General features: G+C 38.8%; 1 protein-coding gene across 1 annotated transcript; it reads right to left on the bottom strand.

The window, feature by feature from the left end:
• Positions 1 to 4,607: 4,607 nt before the first annotated feature.
• LOC109990277 (sodium- and chloride-dependent neutral and basic amino acid transporter B(0+)-like) lies at positions 4,608 to 16,730 on the bottom strand. Its single transcript, XM_020642334.2, has 15 exons — positions 16,485 to 16,730; positions 15,233 to 15,377; positions 15,021 to 15,152; positions 14,343 to 14,504; positions 13,223 to 13,340; positions 13,015 to 13,147; positions 12,755 to 12,895; positions 12,462 to 12,597; positions 12,023 to 12,115; positions 11,813 to 11,938; positions 11,020 to 11,138; positions 10,808 to 10,907; positions 8,972 to 9,081; positions 8,492 to 8,659; positions 4,608 to 8,393 (listed from the first exon to the last, which is right to left on the bottom strand). The coding sequence occupies exons 1-15, from the start codon at positions 16,536 to 16,538 to the stop codon at positions 8,265 to 8,267; spliced, it is 1,866 nt and encodes a 621-aa protein (XP_020497990.1). The 5' UTR covers positions 16,539 to 16,730; the 3' UTR covers positions 4,608 to 8,264.
• Positions 16,731 to 16,975: the final 245 nt, after the last annotated feature.

The following is a 16,975-nucleotide window of genomic DNA, read 5'->3' as shown; positions in this document are numbered from 1 at the left end:
AACCATTTTTTGAGGTTTAAAATAAATTGCAGAATATCACAATTTATCCCTGATAAAGTTTAATATTGTACCTGCTGGGAGACAACTGTATAGACTACATGTGTTCCTGAATTGCCCTCATTTCTACTTTAATCTAATATATTTAAGGGTGTTCTGCTCACCAAATACAGACAACAGTATGCATGTCCTTCATGAGGGTTTTTCTAGGCTAGAGGAAGCTGGTGCCTGAAACTTGCATGATTGCACATGTTTTTTTTAGGAGAGATCATAATAAATGAAATGCTTGTGAAGAGTGCAGAGAGGTGTAGCCTCTGGTCAGTGAGGAAAAATACACCAGTGTTGATGTTGAATCACAGACTCTGAGCCTCAGTATGAAAAAAAATAAGCTACATAAAAAAACTGTTTATGTGCTAACGTAGGCCTACTGTGGAAACCATGATGGGACCAGTAGAACTAAGTTAAGCTTTCTCCCTCTGTGGTATCATCAAACACTCACATGTCACAGACTCTACAGATTTTTCCATGTTGCCAATGGTGGGAATTGCATTCATCATATCAGTTTTGAATAGTTTGAGGGCTGAGAGGGTGTCTGGGCAAAATGCAAATCATTGCATTAACTGTAGACTGTATATTTGAATGCATATGGCAAATAAAACTGAATTGAATAGATTCAATAGAGGAATCACCTTTTGCTTTTATGTTCATTGACATCTTGCTAATAGGAAAAAAATACTGTTTTGTAGCTCCCTCTGTATTGTTATCATATTTATTTTAATTTTTATGTGTTTCGAGTGAGTTTGTGGTAACTGAAAATCAGTCAGAGAGTTTGTGAAAGAGAGGATAGAGAGGAGCTACTGCAGAATACACTGAAAGAAAAAAAGGATCCAAAAGCAAAAAACAGAGAAGCCAGCTAGCTTTGCTGCATCTGTGCTGTTTAAGGTTACATATTGATGTGCATAAATGTCCATGTGAGTTTCAGTGTGTTTGAAATAGTCTGACATGGCTTTGTAATGACTCTCCCCTTCATTTGCTTGATTCATTCAGAAGCCAACACACACACACACACACACACACACACACACACACACACCCACATGCCCTGCTGACTGAAAGGCAGCAAGGATAAGTGGTAGTTTGCTGAGAGGAAGGGGGGTTGCCATAGCAACAACGGGTGGTTGTCGCTATTATTGGTGAAAGAAAATCAGCTTTGCCTATCCTCTTATCCGTCTCCCTCTCAATTCTCCTTTCTCTCCATCTCACCTCTCTCTTTTTCTCTCTGCCTTCATTTCATCTTCCATGAGCTGACATCAGCAGCTGGGACATCTAGAGGAGACCTAAAAATTCAACTCACGTCATTTTCCTGTGAGCTCTTGTATATTGCAACCCAGCTGAAATTTTAGGTGGTGTCATGTATGATGATTTATCATCCAAAATGTACTTTTGAAATAGTAAAAAGGTCAATCTTAACAGAGGGATAACCATTTGTGTGTCCCATGATTTAAAGATGAAAGTAGTAGGCCATACTTGCAGAAATGGAAACACACAGACTGACAATCTTCTGACTTTACAAACATTTTAGAAGGGCAGTTGTCAGTGAATCAAAGTATCAAATGATTACGTTAAATTGTTTTTTCCAAAAACAGGCAATCATGTAAGCAAGTTCATTTAAAAGCATTTTTTGCAAGCACAGTGCACACACGTGATACACAGTTTGGTGCACATGCTACAAGACGAATAACAGCACATGTTTGTTCATGATCTCGTGTAACAGGTTACATGTGAATGTGCATCCTGTCACCAATGGCATTTGAATTCTGTTCACAAGTGAACCAGTGGACTCATTCCCCAGCTGGACCTGCATGGGAACACTCAAAGGGTCAAGGACAACCCTCCCACATCTCAGCTACACGTGTCTGTGAGTGTGTGAGAGAATATGTACACATGAAAACATGTGCTTCCATGGCAACAAGACCAGCAGTATCTAATAGTGCCGGGTTGAGGAGGAGCTTGGCAGGAGGGTGGAGGGACCGAGATGGATGGAGGGAACTGAACACTGAGTTTGTTTTATTTATTCACAGTATATGCGGTTTCATATGTGTATGCAGTGTGAGAGCTAAAACAGAAAATGATAAACATTTTGAAGACTTTTTATACCTGAAGTACACACTGCTTCATATCTGAGGATATTCACAAGTTCAAGAAAGAAATCCATACACTGTGACTGCTAATTGTACAACTTAATCGGTTTTGTGTTCCTGCTAGCTAACACATAAAAAAATAAACATTCTTGCATCACGACTGCCGAACCTCACCAATAATCTGCTTGTGGTTGTGCACTAAAGCAGATAAGTGTGTTTCAGTGGCTTTATCTTGTCTCTCCAACACAAAAGACAACGTGTTAAATCATGATAATCTTCATTTCCATGTGCCAGATTTTAATTAACTTGCACAATGTTTGTGTGCACATGAGTGCATCATTTTGCTTTAGTTTGTGTTTGTGTGTGTTGTGATGCGTGGTTAGCTGTTGTTACTGTGTGGGAGAAAGCAACAGGTCTGTTTATCAGCTGGTTCACTGTGCATGGTTGCCATGGTGAAGACTTTGGTTCGTGGGTCAGTAAGATCACTGTTATTTATCTCAGTGGCAGAAAAGAACAAGATCTTTTGTTGCTATTTTGCCAGCAGCTTATTGGAAAGTTGGACCAATTCAAAAAGCAAATGATATCACTGGAAGGAGGGAACTATATTGATCCAAGAAAAAGAATCTTACATTTTTTAACCGCAAAATGGATGGAAAGCAACTTTGACTGGCTCATTGTTTGGTGGGGAGATTTGGTAGCGCATAATCTAACACAGGCCTCAAAAACTTTAGCATACTTCCTGTTGTTTAATTGTTATATCTATTACGCCCCAACATAAGGCGGCCCTATGCGGCAAACAGCAACCCACAAACTGACTCAACAAAAACATGTGAAACACCCGAAAACACGCAAAAGGGACACAGAGAGAACTAAATATTTCACAGAGATTAACAAAGAACTGAAGCAACAAGACAACACACAAAATCCATGACTGAGAGGCTTCAAGTCCCTGCTCCAAAAGCCTCTGCCTTCTGAAGCCACTACTTTGGTTTTTAAACACAGGTCCACCTTGTTGAGTGATCAGCTCCTGCCAGAGCTGGAGAAAACAGAGGGGGGAAAGGGACAAACAGCAACGGGAACAACATACAGCTGTAATAATATCATCAATTAAATATTTGTCAAACATGAACTAAATGACCTCATCCAAGCTGTGTTCATGCAGCTCTCACTAATGCATACCCCAAGTGATATGGTAAATGGTAAATAGACTTGAGCTAGCGCTTTTCTGGTCATTTGACTACTCAAAGCTTTTACACTGCAGGCCCCACTTACCAATTCACACACGAATGGCAGATGCTGCTATGTACAGTATCTAGCTAATCATACACATTCATGCTCATTTATACGCCGACAAAGCAGTGTGGGGCAATTTGGGGTTAAGTGACTAGCCCACATAGGTAATGTTGCTATCCAATTGAGAGAGAACAGCTGTCTCTAACGCTGAGCCACAACCACTCCATGATACAGTGATGCAGCCTAAAACAAAAATACATAATTTTATAATGAATGAAACCCTCATGCAATAGCTATTTTTTTTTTATCACACTGTTTTCTGAGGTTTTAGCATTGAGCTGTTTTTAGTAGGGGTAAAACTTTACTGTTGACATTGAAATTACATCCAGAGTGAAAAACAAAAGGAAGCAAGAAGTGACTGAGCTGTCAAGAGGTGATAACTTATTTCTAGGAAATAACATTTTATGGCATTGTATGAAAACCTGTAGCAAATCCATCTGCTTTGCACTAACTGGCTCAGTAAAGTGGTATGTGATGTGTATTTTTTAGTCAACCTTGCAGTGTTGCTGAAAGGGAGGATACTATTGTAGGGCGCTAAGCAAAGGGGAACTTATATTCACGATGTCTAGAAGATGATTACTTATGAGGTTGGTAATCCCTTGACTTTAACTGCTTTCAGTGGGTCAACACAGACCCAATGAGATTATCCAGTAGCGATACTAGTAGTGACATGGCAGTTTTTTTTCTTGTAAATGGCATGTGATGTTCAACATTAAATATTGATACTACTGAACCCCAGTCGGGGTTTTGTTGACATTAATTTCATCAGTTCAGTAAATCTAAAAGAATGGATGCTCCATGAACCCTTCACTGTTTACAACGTTAAAACCATATCCAGTCTCACAGCATTCTACTTCTTATGGACCCTTGAAAATGGGAATAAGTACATTATGCTGAACTTAATGCATTAATGTCTACTACTGTTTGTGTCTGACTCCCATGCATCATTGATTAATAATGTACTTAAAGGGATACTTCACCTGCTGAAACATGAATCTGTATTGACATTGGGTCATATATGTAGTAGATATGTGAAATCAATTTTGAAGTTGGTGGAAAGTGTCTTTTTGGCTGAAAGGCCAAATCCCAGAATGCACAGCACCGCAGGCCACTCCCACTAAGGTCCGAATCAGAATCAGAAATACTTTATTAATCCCAGAGGGAAATTCGATCGTTACAGTTTCTCCAAAATATACAGTATAGTAGTGGAAATATAGTAATAAAAACATTTACAGACATATTTACTTCAACACATAAGGCCGTTTCCTCAACTGATTCTGAGGTTTTTTCCAGAAGGAATTAGCATCTTGGAAATTCCTGGCAGAAAACAGACTCTATGTCTGTGTCCATAAGCAAACAGTGAGAGCACAGACACTACCAGCCCGCCCCAGCTAGAGCCGACCCGGGCGGCCAGCAATATAGTAATATAGCCGCGAGACGGTTGCTGCCGACAGGTCGGTTTTGTGTCCCGGCGAGCGGCCCCGGTGAGCGGCCGTCAGCGGTGGGCAGCGGCCGCAGCAGCCAAAAGACAAGACCGACCTGTCGGCAGTAGCCATCTAGCCGCTATATTTATATTTTTTCGCCATTATCAGCTTTCTCCAGCATAGCTACCAAGCAATATGGGGACGTTAAGTTTCGATTCTGGGAGAGAGTTCCCACTCACTGATCTGTGATTGGTCTGTAGCTTCAGTGGTCAAAAATATGAGGAACTAGAGTTGTAGTTTCACCCGGCTAACCGGAACAGCTTCCAGTGATGCAAAAATCATCATTTTGCGTCATTGGAAGCTCCTTTTAAGACTTAGAAATACAAAGATTTCCCATCTCAGGGGAAAATGAGGGCGAGATGCACGACCATTCAAAAAATACTACCAGGTTTCAAAGCTTAATGCAAATGGGTGAAGTATCCCTTTAATGTTATTTATAAATAAAAGTTCATCATTATTATTTCAACCTATTATTACATTTCTCAAAGGTCACTGTGTCTGTCTTAATAGATTTGTGCTCAGAAAAAAAAACAGAAATTAACTTCTATCAACCTTTTAAGAGCCTGTGTGATCTCCATTTTTAAACAAACATAAACTGGGCTTTAACTGAAGGAGCATACCTAGCAGTCTTTAAATCAATATTTGAATTGTTGAAACAGCCAGTGTACAGTACGACTCATATTTCAGTCAGCAGGGTATGTAGGTGCTAAACAGACAGCCAGGACAAAAAGCCTCCTCCATTGCAATATAATGATGGCCACTATTTGTTTTAGGTGATCAATGATAACTTTTGTTATGTTTGCCAAATGAAAATAATTTTAATCATGGGTTTTTAATTTAAATATATATATATATATATTACTGTATTTAATTAACTAGTACTATACTCAAAGTAAACACATTGGAAGTGCAAAGCTAAATGTAAAGATAAAAAACTTTAACAATTCTGTGTGAACCATGCAGCACAACAATAACCTGTAAAATATCAAATTCAGATCGAATTCAGATCAGATCATAATTAAAACACACTTGAATGGTAACAGTACTTAATAGGGGAAAATACAGCACTGGTGTAGGCCAACAAAATAATGAGTTTGACTTTACTGAGAAGTCAAAAACAACAACAACAAACTAATTAACAGTAAATGCAAATGTAGGGCGAACCCTCACAGTTTAATTACATTAGTTTTTTATTTTAAGCATGTGAAAGTTTCTGTTTAGGTGAACTCCTTGCTGACAGAAACTGTTCAAGCTTTGCTTCTACATTTTAACATAATTCACTTGTTTGTGCAGTCTTCATACTTAATCTCAAACAATGCTTGACCTTCATGTGTTTTGTTCTCAAGGAATGACCCTAAAAAAGAGGGTCAGGAGATCAGGAGCAACACAATTTGTAAATTCATCACATATTTTCACCTTATATTCAGCAATAAAACAAGACAGTGGACGGCTCATATAAGGAGTCAAAGCAAACATGAAAATAAAAACACTACTGGCAACAACATATATTGACAATATATAAACTATAGCCAACACACATGGGTACATTTTCTCAATTAAACATTTGCAAATATAGTTTAGATAAAATCTTTTTCATTATTGTATACGTTTTTAAACATGAACACCGTCCTAATATCTTTATTTTATCACCCTGTTGCTCAAATGAAATTAAGAGAAAGAAAATGTTCACCATGTTTTAAAACTTGAAATCCCTGGGTCAATCATTATGTTTGAATGCTAGCTTTTCAAAATAACACTTTTTCATGAGATTTAAATGTGTTGCTAGCTACTACAGAGGTAATAAGTTCTCACACATACATTAAATGTTTACACATTTAAATACCTTTTATATAGCACATGACTGTGAATGCTACAATAGGTTTCAATTAAAAGTAACATACATTCTGAGTCAACTCTTCACTGCTGGTATACTCATACACAATTCACTTAAAAGCAGCATTTAAAAACAAGGCACAGGGCTCATAGAGGAGTCAGTGGTCATTTTTTTTAAAGATGAACAGAAATGCCAGTGCAATTTAACATATAAGACTCTTAGCCTTGGAACAATTTGGCTGAACTCGATTTTTTAGTGAGAAAAAGTATATACGTTCGATACAAGTGGAGTTTCCTGTAATGTAGCGCCTTCCTTGTCTTCCATTACGTTTTGGGGTTAAAAAAAATTACAAAGGTCATGAAGACAAAATGGCTCTTAATTAGATGGTGGTAAAAAAAAAAACACATTAGAATTTAAGTGGAGTAACAAATAAGCATCAGCAAGTAATGCCCTGATGTGCTTCATTAGACAAACAATGCAGTGCAGTCTGTGGAATCAGGATTAGTTTTGTACTAAATGACCACTAGATGGAGCTATTGAAGGGCTGAATGCATCAGCAAAGGGGTCCAAAATGAGGACTTTATCATCTTTGGTTGACATTTGTTAATGTAAACTGAGAAGATAAATAGTTTAACAAAATGCACATCCATTACGTCAATCTTCAAAAGACATTTAGTGTGATGGAGCTACGTTAAGACATCAGGTATTAAAACAATATGGTATCCTAGTAGTCCTTAAATCCCTAGAACATGAAAGACAAAAAACACAGCCCTGTTTCTAGTAAGGGACCTTAAAGTGCCTTAAAATTGTAGATTTCTCTTGAAGTTGCTACAAAGGCAATCTGGGAAGTATGTGAGTTTCTGCATGGATGTGCAGATGTTTCATAGATATAAAGAAGGAGCTAAATAATTGTCAGACAATAGCTGATGGGTTACATATGGTGGCTGGGAAGTGCAAAGCAAAATTACAAAGTGTGAAACACTTTCACAAAATTTGAGACAAATTTACATCTTGAAAAACATTTTTACATTTTATAAAACAAAATAACAAGATATGAAACAGTTTTACAAGCGCTAAGACAAGTGTTTCTGCCAAAAACAAACAAAATCACCCCTCACTCAATCACCTCTGGTGTCACTTCCTGCATTTGGTACATTCCCTTTCCGGCAAGATTCTGTAGTTTGTAAATTTGTTTGGGGACTGGTAAAAGTGTTCTGCCACTTGTACATTTGTCTCAGTGCTTGTAAGTGGTTCACAGCTTGTCATTTTGTTTTATAAAATGTAATAGTGTTTTGGTTTTTTAATTTTGTTGAACAAAATGTAATATTTAGTGCATAGGAGATCATCTGGCAGTCTTTTTCATGACCATATTATAGTACTTTATTTGGGTGTTCAGCTTTGGCTAGAAGTGATTGGTTGTGCAGAAACGTGTAAAAACTTTCAAATGAAAGCCATGAGCTGCATGTATTTTTCATATTAACCTTCAGTTTGACTGCATTATTTCTGAATCACAAATTACATTTGCTTATTGTTTGTTGACACTGGTCTTCTATGGCAACAGTTTTGTTCTGAGTAGCGTTCCCCTCGATAGATCTCCAGATAGGGATGCCACTTCTCAGAAGGAACACACAAGCTCTTCACACGCTGTCAAAATACGGGATGGTTAAGATCATTAAATATGTTTGCACATTTACTCATCCTGCTTTAAAGGCTTCCTGTATTATTCCAGACAACATACACACCTGCCAGAGGCTTCCCTCTGCTCTCATCAGCTTATGTACAGCGACCAAGGGGATCCATATGAGGATGAAAGCAACCATACACCAACCCAGAGCCATGCCCCAGGCTGGGTACTCAATCCCTCCGTAGGTGGGGGGCACGAAGGTTATAAGAGACCACAACAGGACCACCTAGATAAAATACTGAGTCACTAACAGAACATCTAATGATATTTATACAGGCCGAAAGAGGCCATTATAACTCTTATCGCAACAAGATGAGCCTCATGCTCTGTATGCATAAGTCATGCTGGTAATCAGCAGCCCACTCCTCGAACTACTTTTATGATAGGGCATGTCACACATATACAAACTCTTTACTAGCTAATTGTATTTTTTATTAGTATAAAGCTAACAAAAGATGCATGGTTAGTTGTTAAGTTAAAAGTGAAAATACCACATTTAATATTTAAAGGAAAAAAACAAAAGACAGGTTCAACTTACGAGTATGATGCAGGGGCTGATGAAGAACCAACATGCTCTCCACCATACCCAGAAGCAAAAGCTCTTTTTTCCAATCATCATCTCAATGTCTTTAATAAAAGTGTTCCCACCTGCAATGCATAAGACAGCAAACACATGTTAATGCTTAAAATCAATATAAGGCTGTTGAACTTCTGGTACCAACATGAAAATAAGTCAAGCGCTTGACTGTTAAGGTTTCAGCAATGAGAAACAATTAAGAAACTATAGAAGGACAAAAAATTAACCCATGATTATAGAAATCTTTAGTATTTGAGTCCTACCAAGTCAAGATCCCAAGAGCTGGGAGAAACCACAACTAATAGCTTTATTTTAAGTATTTTTTGTTAAAGCTACTTTAAGGGTCTTTTCATTGAGTTTGGTACCCCCTGTGGACAAGCCAGTACCTCTTATCTCTTTGCGGATCTTGTCTAGTAGTCTTGTCTGTAGGCGGTGTTTTCTGATGAAAGATCTCATTCTGCCTATTTTAACGGGTAATCATATCACTCACTGTGAATCTTTGATGTTTGAAATGCCAACAAAGGCTGTTACAGCACCATGCTCTCCCGGGGCCAGCGATTACAGACATTAAAAATATCTATAGATAAATTATCAATCTTACTGCTGGTGTACTGGGTTGCTTTTGAAGGTCATTCAGAGGCATCAGTATTCATTTCAGTCTGTTTTAGGTGAAATACATATCTGAGATGCTTTGCTCCATGCAGAAACTGCAGGAGCTGCTAAAAATAAGGGCAAAAACATCCAACTTTTCTTGTTCATAATCCTTATATCATAAAGTAATAGGCTAGATAGAGCATTTCTGGTTTTGGGAAACCCTGCTGCAGCTTCAGAAGGTGTCTCATTGTCACAGGCATTTGGCCCCTTAACATCTATGCCTAGCCTATAAGTGGGGCAGCAAAAGTTAATTTAGCGGCAGGGTTAGAAATTTGATCTCTCTTCAACAATAGCCACCTTGAACTGGCCTCAACTGCCATGGCTATTTCCCTTGTGGCTTTCTTCAGCAGGTTGGGTTCCAGCCCAAACCTTTGCTAGAAGAAGTGCAGTGATGCTGATGGGCAAGCCACGACAGCCCACTTCAAAAGCAAAAAATCCTGTAAGCCACCCCCTGATATGAGACTCATCCATCAAGTCCTGTTACTTAGTTTTCTTTAGCCCTAGTAAGATGGCAATCTCATCCTCCCAGGGCACTGTAAGTTCAGCCAGTAAGATGTTTCTAGCCTTGTATTGCCAAAATAGATCAGGTTGAAGTTATGCTACTGCCACCTCCTCTAGGAAGACCAGTCTCCTCTTCAGGTCTACTTGCATCTCCCAGTCAGGAGTTTGATGAAATATTGAGGATGCATTCTTGGCCAGTGTTCTTGAGTGGGCCCTGTACCCTTTCCATTGGAAGGTGACTGTTTGGGTAATGAGCCCTACTGTTATTGGCTTTGATCCACTGCATGTTAGCTGAAAAGTAAATTGCTGAGATTTTTTTCAATATAGTGAACATTTTCCTCGATGTTGATCCTTAGCTTGTTTTTTCTTTAAATTACATAAATGATGTGGTGCAAACAAGCTATATAGCCTAGCTTCCTTGTGGGGCCGAGCTGACAAGCATCTCCTGTGGCTAATATATTTACGATTGACAAGTACCTCATAAAACCTAACTTCAAAAGTACCTAACTATTCATTTAAATGCAGCTGTGAGGAATTTCATTTTGTGATATATCTTGTGGACAAAGTTTTACAGTAATTGTAGTATAAATATTGATACATTTTGTAAATATGGAAAAGACAATGACTGGTAGAGTTATTTACCATAAATGTAGAAGATGCCAATGACCTCGATGAGGGCCAAAAGAAGTAGCACCCAGCTGTTAACAAACTGGTCCATCAGAGTCACCCAGTATATTCCTGCCTATACCAAAGACAATTGTATAAAAAACTAATACATAGAGAGAGACAGCATTTGGGTGGTGTGATGATATAAGATAATAGGAATACAGTCATTGCTGGCAGATTCACTTTACCCTTGTGACACACGGAAGACCCAGCAGGTAAAGGATGGAAACTGCTGTTATTGTCAATAAAGCTCTCTTTTGTTTGAAGACTTCAGGGAAGGCATCACACAGACAGGTGATGATCACCTCTAATGATGGGGAGAGAATTGAGAATTGTTGAGTTTTTGGTAGTACACTGTGATCTGTAGCTTCAAACATCCAGTGCTTTGAAAGAAGTAAAGTACAGGATAGGATAGGATAGATGTTATCATTTAGCTAGTAATCTGTATTTACAGATTCAGGACCAGACTTTGGAAGGTTTCTGCTTTCGACATGTAGTACGTTTGTAGTAAGCGTAGTATTGACCAGTCACATATCAGCAGGTTTTGATAGCTGATTTAAGGATTGTCATGACATCCCAGATCCCATCAGCTTCAATCTGGAAAGGATTTATTTAATTATTCAGGTTCATACCAGCAAAGTAAGCCAGTGTGAAGCCAGTGTGTAGCTTACTATTTATACAAGCTGAGTCCGACCATAAACATATGAACAGGCACTCCTAAAAAAGTCATGGCATTTGTTTTGCGGACATATCGAGGGGTGAATTATGCTTTTCCATTGCATTGCTCGGCAAAGGAAGTGTAGGCTGGAATATGTCTGACCACTGCCTACACCAGAATAACCGAAAAATTAGCCATTGTATGCCCAGATAGAGGCATAAATCCTCCTCAGATGATAGCCGAATGGTTTTGAGATAAATTAGCAAAGCATGACAGCTTAACCATGCTTAACCATAACCTTAATGTTTTTAAGAAAATCTTACCTAGTTGTGCAAACTGGGAGTCCAGGCCAACAATGAAGAGCATAAAAAAGAACAGGATGGACCAGAAGGTGGAAATGGGAAGCTTAGCTAAAGCATCTGGATACACAATGAAGGCCAGACCAAATCCTGCGAAAAGATGAAGACACAAAACGTCAAAGAGCAGCTTTTTAAAAGTTTATTAAAAATGACGAGTGACTTTGTCTGTCTGACCTTCCTTCACCACTTCTTCAATAGGTTTTCCGTAGACATGAGCCATATGACCCAAGATGGAAAAGATGGCAAAGCCAGCAAACACACTGGTAACTAAAAGGAGATGACAATCTCAAAGTGAGTGACTTCAGACATCAGAAATAATCTCAGAGAGCTAGGATGAGGCTTTTTAAATCCATTTGTAGGGTCTAATATCAAATTTAAACAAAAAGATAGAATGACTCTATGAGCACTTAGTTGTCCCACCAGATTGCTGTTTACAGGTGTCTGGTTTGATACTTTCACTCATGTTAAAAAAAGTATACATATTGACTTCAATTTCTCTAAATTAAGTACTTATGCATTACACTATTTTCTTGCTCAAAAAAGATCAGATGATAATGCAAATTAATTATTGTGATTAGAAAAAGTGCACCAATAGAATAGTTTTTTCCCCCACCATGGTTAGTGACAGCAACAATAACTGAATCCATGAACATGTTGTTGTGAAAGTTGCCGTAGGAAGCAAGAGTCAAAACTCCACTCGTAGCAATAGACAGGGAGAAGAAAGTCTGAGTTGCTGCATCCTTCCAAACCTAAAACACAGAATGTTGGGTGTAATCAGCAAATGTTAGCATGCGAGCCATACGCTAGGATGTTTAGTGGTAAATGTTGTATTTGCTTAATATTTGCATATTAGTGTAGATATTCTGCTCTTGTTGACTTAAGCATACATAGTAGTTAGGTTCTTACTTGTCCTTCTGTCAGTTTAGTCAAATTGGATTTGGAACCGATGAAGTACTCTATTCCATCTCTAGCTCCCTCTAGTGTCGCCCCTCTGATCAGCAGGATCAGAATCACCACGTAAGGAAATGTAGCTGTGAAATACACAACCTGGAGAGAGAAAATCATTCATCTTTTTACTGAATGTGTGAAAAGGATATGAGTAAGGATTAAGCACAGGAGACTTTCGCTTTTATTTGCAGGAGAAGTCTAACTATGAGGTGACTTACTTTGCCAGATGACTTGATGCCTTTAATGAGTGCTGCAGTTAGAATTGAGGAGCTCAGCAGCAGACAGAGGGCCAAGTGCCAGACTACTGGTCCTGTTTCATCTAGACCACTGGATCTCTGCAGAGCCACACGGCTGAGGAGGAGACATATGTGAGTGTACAGCCATAAGAACAACACATGTGAGTATATGTGATCAGGTTTTTCTTACTTCCAGTACTGCTCACTTGGGCTCTGCACTGGAACTTTGATTGTGTTAGATAAAGGACACGTGCTGTTTACCTGATGAGTCCAGTTGGCCACCAAAACACCACTGACATTGCAATACACTAGAAAAGAACAGAAGTCAAGTTAAAGGCTACATCAAGGCATCAGTCTATGTGATGGGTTTGTACATAAAAACTCCTCAAAAAAAGTTTGGAAACATTATTTTGGTCCATTATTTCGCCTTATACTAATTGGTGTTTTATTTTATATCGTTGGAAAGCCTGATTAGTCACCTTTACAACCGGGTATAATGTGTAAGGATCGTGCATTCATGGAATGAGCAACACTACTAAACGTGTGGTTAGCGCCCCCAAAAAATGTGCCAAAATCCCCTGCAATGTTCTTCTGTTGGTATTCACTCCTGTTTTGAGTTGCTTGGTGGAATGGATGATTGCACTCTCCCACAGTAATATGTTTTTTTACACATTATTTATTTTACACTGTCAGGGACCTCAGTAGCGTGTGGAAGATCCATACGCAGCCACAACCGCTTGGCACCTCCTCCTCATGCTGGTCACCAGCCTGGTCACATTTCGGAATGGGATGGCATCCCATTCCTCAACCAGGAGTTGTTGAAGGTGTGTTGGTCAGTCTGGCAAGAACAGCATGCCCAAGATGATCCCACAAGTGCTGTCAGTCAGGTGCCAAACAGGTGCCATACACCCGTAACTGACACACACCTGGCAGCACTTGAAGCTCAAAACAGGAGTGAATACCAACAGAAGAACATTGCATGGGATTTTGGCACATTTTTTTAGAGCGCTACTCACGTTTAGCTGTGTTGCACATTCTATGAATGCATGATCCTTACAAGTTATACCTCGTTGTAAAGGTGACTAATCAGGCTTTCCAACGATATAACATACAACACCAATTAGTATCATTAAAGGGGCGAAATAAGTGACCGAAATAATGTTTGTTAAGGAGTTTATATTCATAGACCTTGGTAAAAAAAGAAAACACCACCAAACTGACTTCTTAAATGGTTCTCAAACTTTTGCTCAGAGTGACAGATATCATCTAATATAATAATAATAATAATAATAAAAACAAAGAAAATGCACCTAAAGGTGTGGTGCTACATTGTCTGTCAGACCAGCTGTAGCATTTGGACCAGGGCAGAGGAAACTGGAAGGAGGCGAACATGTAGAACAGGCAGTAGGCCACAATGATGTTGTAATAAATTGCCACTAATGTGTTCAACATAACCATGGAAAAGCCAACACCTGCAAAAGATAATACATGATAAAGGGACTTTTAATATGTGACATCATGCTTACTTCAAATTCTGACCTCACTGAGACCTCAAAGCTCACATCACCATTTTTCTATGGGTTAAAATCGACTGGGGATGAAAAAATGACCAACAGGTATATTAACATATATATGAACAGATATAATGGATTCACAAATAACATTGAAATGTATATTAATTTATTAGAATATTGTTTTAACCATACATCATTGTCTATAGATGAAGTACTTCACTGGTACTGCACTTATCTTCAATTAAAGCTAGAACAAGTAAACCAATATTGGATTTTTCCATTAACAAAAAAGGATTTTACAATATTTGTATTTATAAGCAAAAATTCACTGAAATTTGAGAATTTTCTCCACAAATTTGCAGAATTCACTTCAACTTCCATTCATATTATAAAATAAAAACAATATAGTTATATCAATATCTTTGCCTTATGCAATGAATTCTTTGAAATATTTTCCTGCTTAGTCAGGTTTACCCTGCAGGAGTGGCACAGCTCTCCACACGTTGATTGGACCTTGGCTGCAGAACTGACCAATGGCGCTTTCCAGGAAGAAAAGGGGAATTCCACAAAATACCAACATCAGGAAATAGGGAATGAGAAAGGCACCTGCCCAGGGATTAAATCAAGTTTTTAAGATTTCCAAGATACTTAAACTACTTGTAACATAGGTGATGCCAAATACATACCCCCTCCATTTTTAAAGGCTATATATGGAAATCTCCAGATATTTCCCAGGCCAACAGCAAAGCCTATCATAGAGAGCATGTACTCTGTCTTGTTGGTCCAGTTTCCACGCTCAGGATTCTCATCACCATCTTCGGTTGGAAAGTCCTGCTCAAAGCGGCAAAGAAAATGATTTAAGTTCTTCAGTATGCTGTGTTTGGTAAATTTCAGGTATTACAAAATCACTAAAGATAAACACTGTACACTACAAGAATCCCCTCAAACTGTTAACAGTATTATTATTTAGATATCTACAGTTTAACATTTCATCAACAGCTATATCCACTGATTAACAACCCTTCACCAAAACAAATCAGAAGTTATTTATCAGCTTGGGGCGTTGGTGGCGCAGTGGTGCAGTGGTTAGTGCGCACGCCCCATGTATGGAGGCTGAAGTCCTCCAAGAGGGCGGCCAGGGACCTGTGGCTCCTTTCCCGCATGTCATCCCCACTCTCTCTCTCTCTCTGATTTCTGACTCTATCCACTGTCCTATCTCTTGAATAAAGGCACAAAAAGCCATTTTGTCTTTATTTGACAGGACAGCTGAAGAGAGACAGGAACTGTTGGGAGGAGAGTGGTGGCTGACATGCAGCAAAGTGCCGAGGTCAGATTGGAACCCACATTTGCTACGACAAGGACTATAGCCTCTGTACATTTAGTGCTAGGCTATTGGCACTAAAAATGTTATGTTTTTTATATTCAAACTTCATAAAAGGAGGGGCGCCAGATGGCATGGTGGTGATGTCTCACGCCCCATGTGCTGAGGCTAAAGCCCTTGTTGCAGTGGCTTTGGGTTGAATTCCAACCTCTGCCTTTTGCAGCATGCTGTTCCACAGTACTCTCCATTTAAAGCTATTTAGTTAACCGCTGACTGTTAATCATACAGACACAAACACATTGTGGTATGTGTCAACATGATTAGGAATTCAGAATTGCAAGGGATTTCACTGTTGGTCTTTTCAATGACGGGCTACCAGACACCATCAGCGTGCCCAACATCATGTCAATATTTAATTTCAGTCGGCTCATGATATGACATGGTATTCTGTACAAAGGCATTTCCTTCTGTGTGACATTGCTTGACTAGAAACATTGTGAATCTGTTTTCTTTTTTTTAGCACTGTGAATAATGAATGACCACATATATTATTGACTGGTATAGTCCTACTTAGCCTACAGTTACTTTCATTTAGTTACATATGTCTGCAGTCCTACCTGATCAGAGAGAATAGCAAGATCCTTGGGAAGGTTCGAGCCATATTTCTTCATTTCAAGTCATGTGTTTCAGATGATTTGATGAAGAAATTCCAAATGACTTAATAGAATTATCCAAAGTCACACCCACTCAACTGAATTCTTTCCAATGAATCTTTAGACGAACAGGTCTGTTTGTGAGAATGTCATATCAGCTCTTCATACACATTTCTGCAGACCAAACCTCAGGATCACCTATGACAGAGATGTAAAGTCAAATCTACACTCATTTGTGTGTTTGCAGCCTACATCACACAGTCAGCTGATCCCTACGACAAGCTTTGGGCTTAATCAAATAGTAAGCAAACAGGATGAACAAACAGGGCAGTCAGGTAAAAACGGAGTCATGACAAACAAGAGTGACAGCAACCCATAGACACATACATAGACAAACACACTTAAAATGAGCTGTTCCCATGTTTGAGAAATTTACACAAACACTTAATGGTTTC

The sequence above is a fragment of the Labrus bergylta genome, chromosome 5, assembly GCF_963930695.1.
Source record: "Labrus bergylta chromosome 5, fLabBer1.1, whole genome shotgun sequence".
In the NCBI taxonomy this organism is placed as follows: domain Eukaryota; kingdom Metazoa; phylum Chordata; class Actinopteri; order Labriformes; family Labridae; genus Labrus; species Labrus bergylta.
Note: the sequence above shows the minus strand (reverse complement) of the source record. Positions and strands in the feature narration are given on the sequence as shown.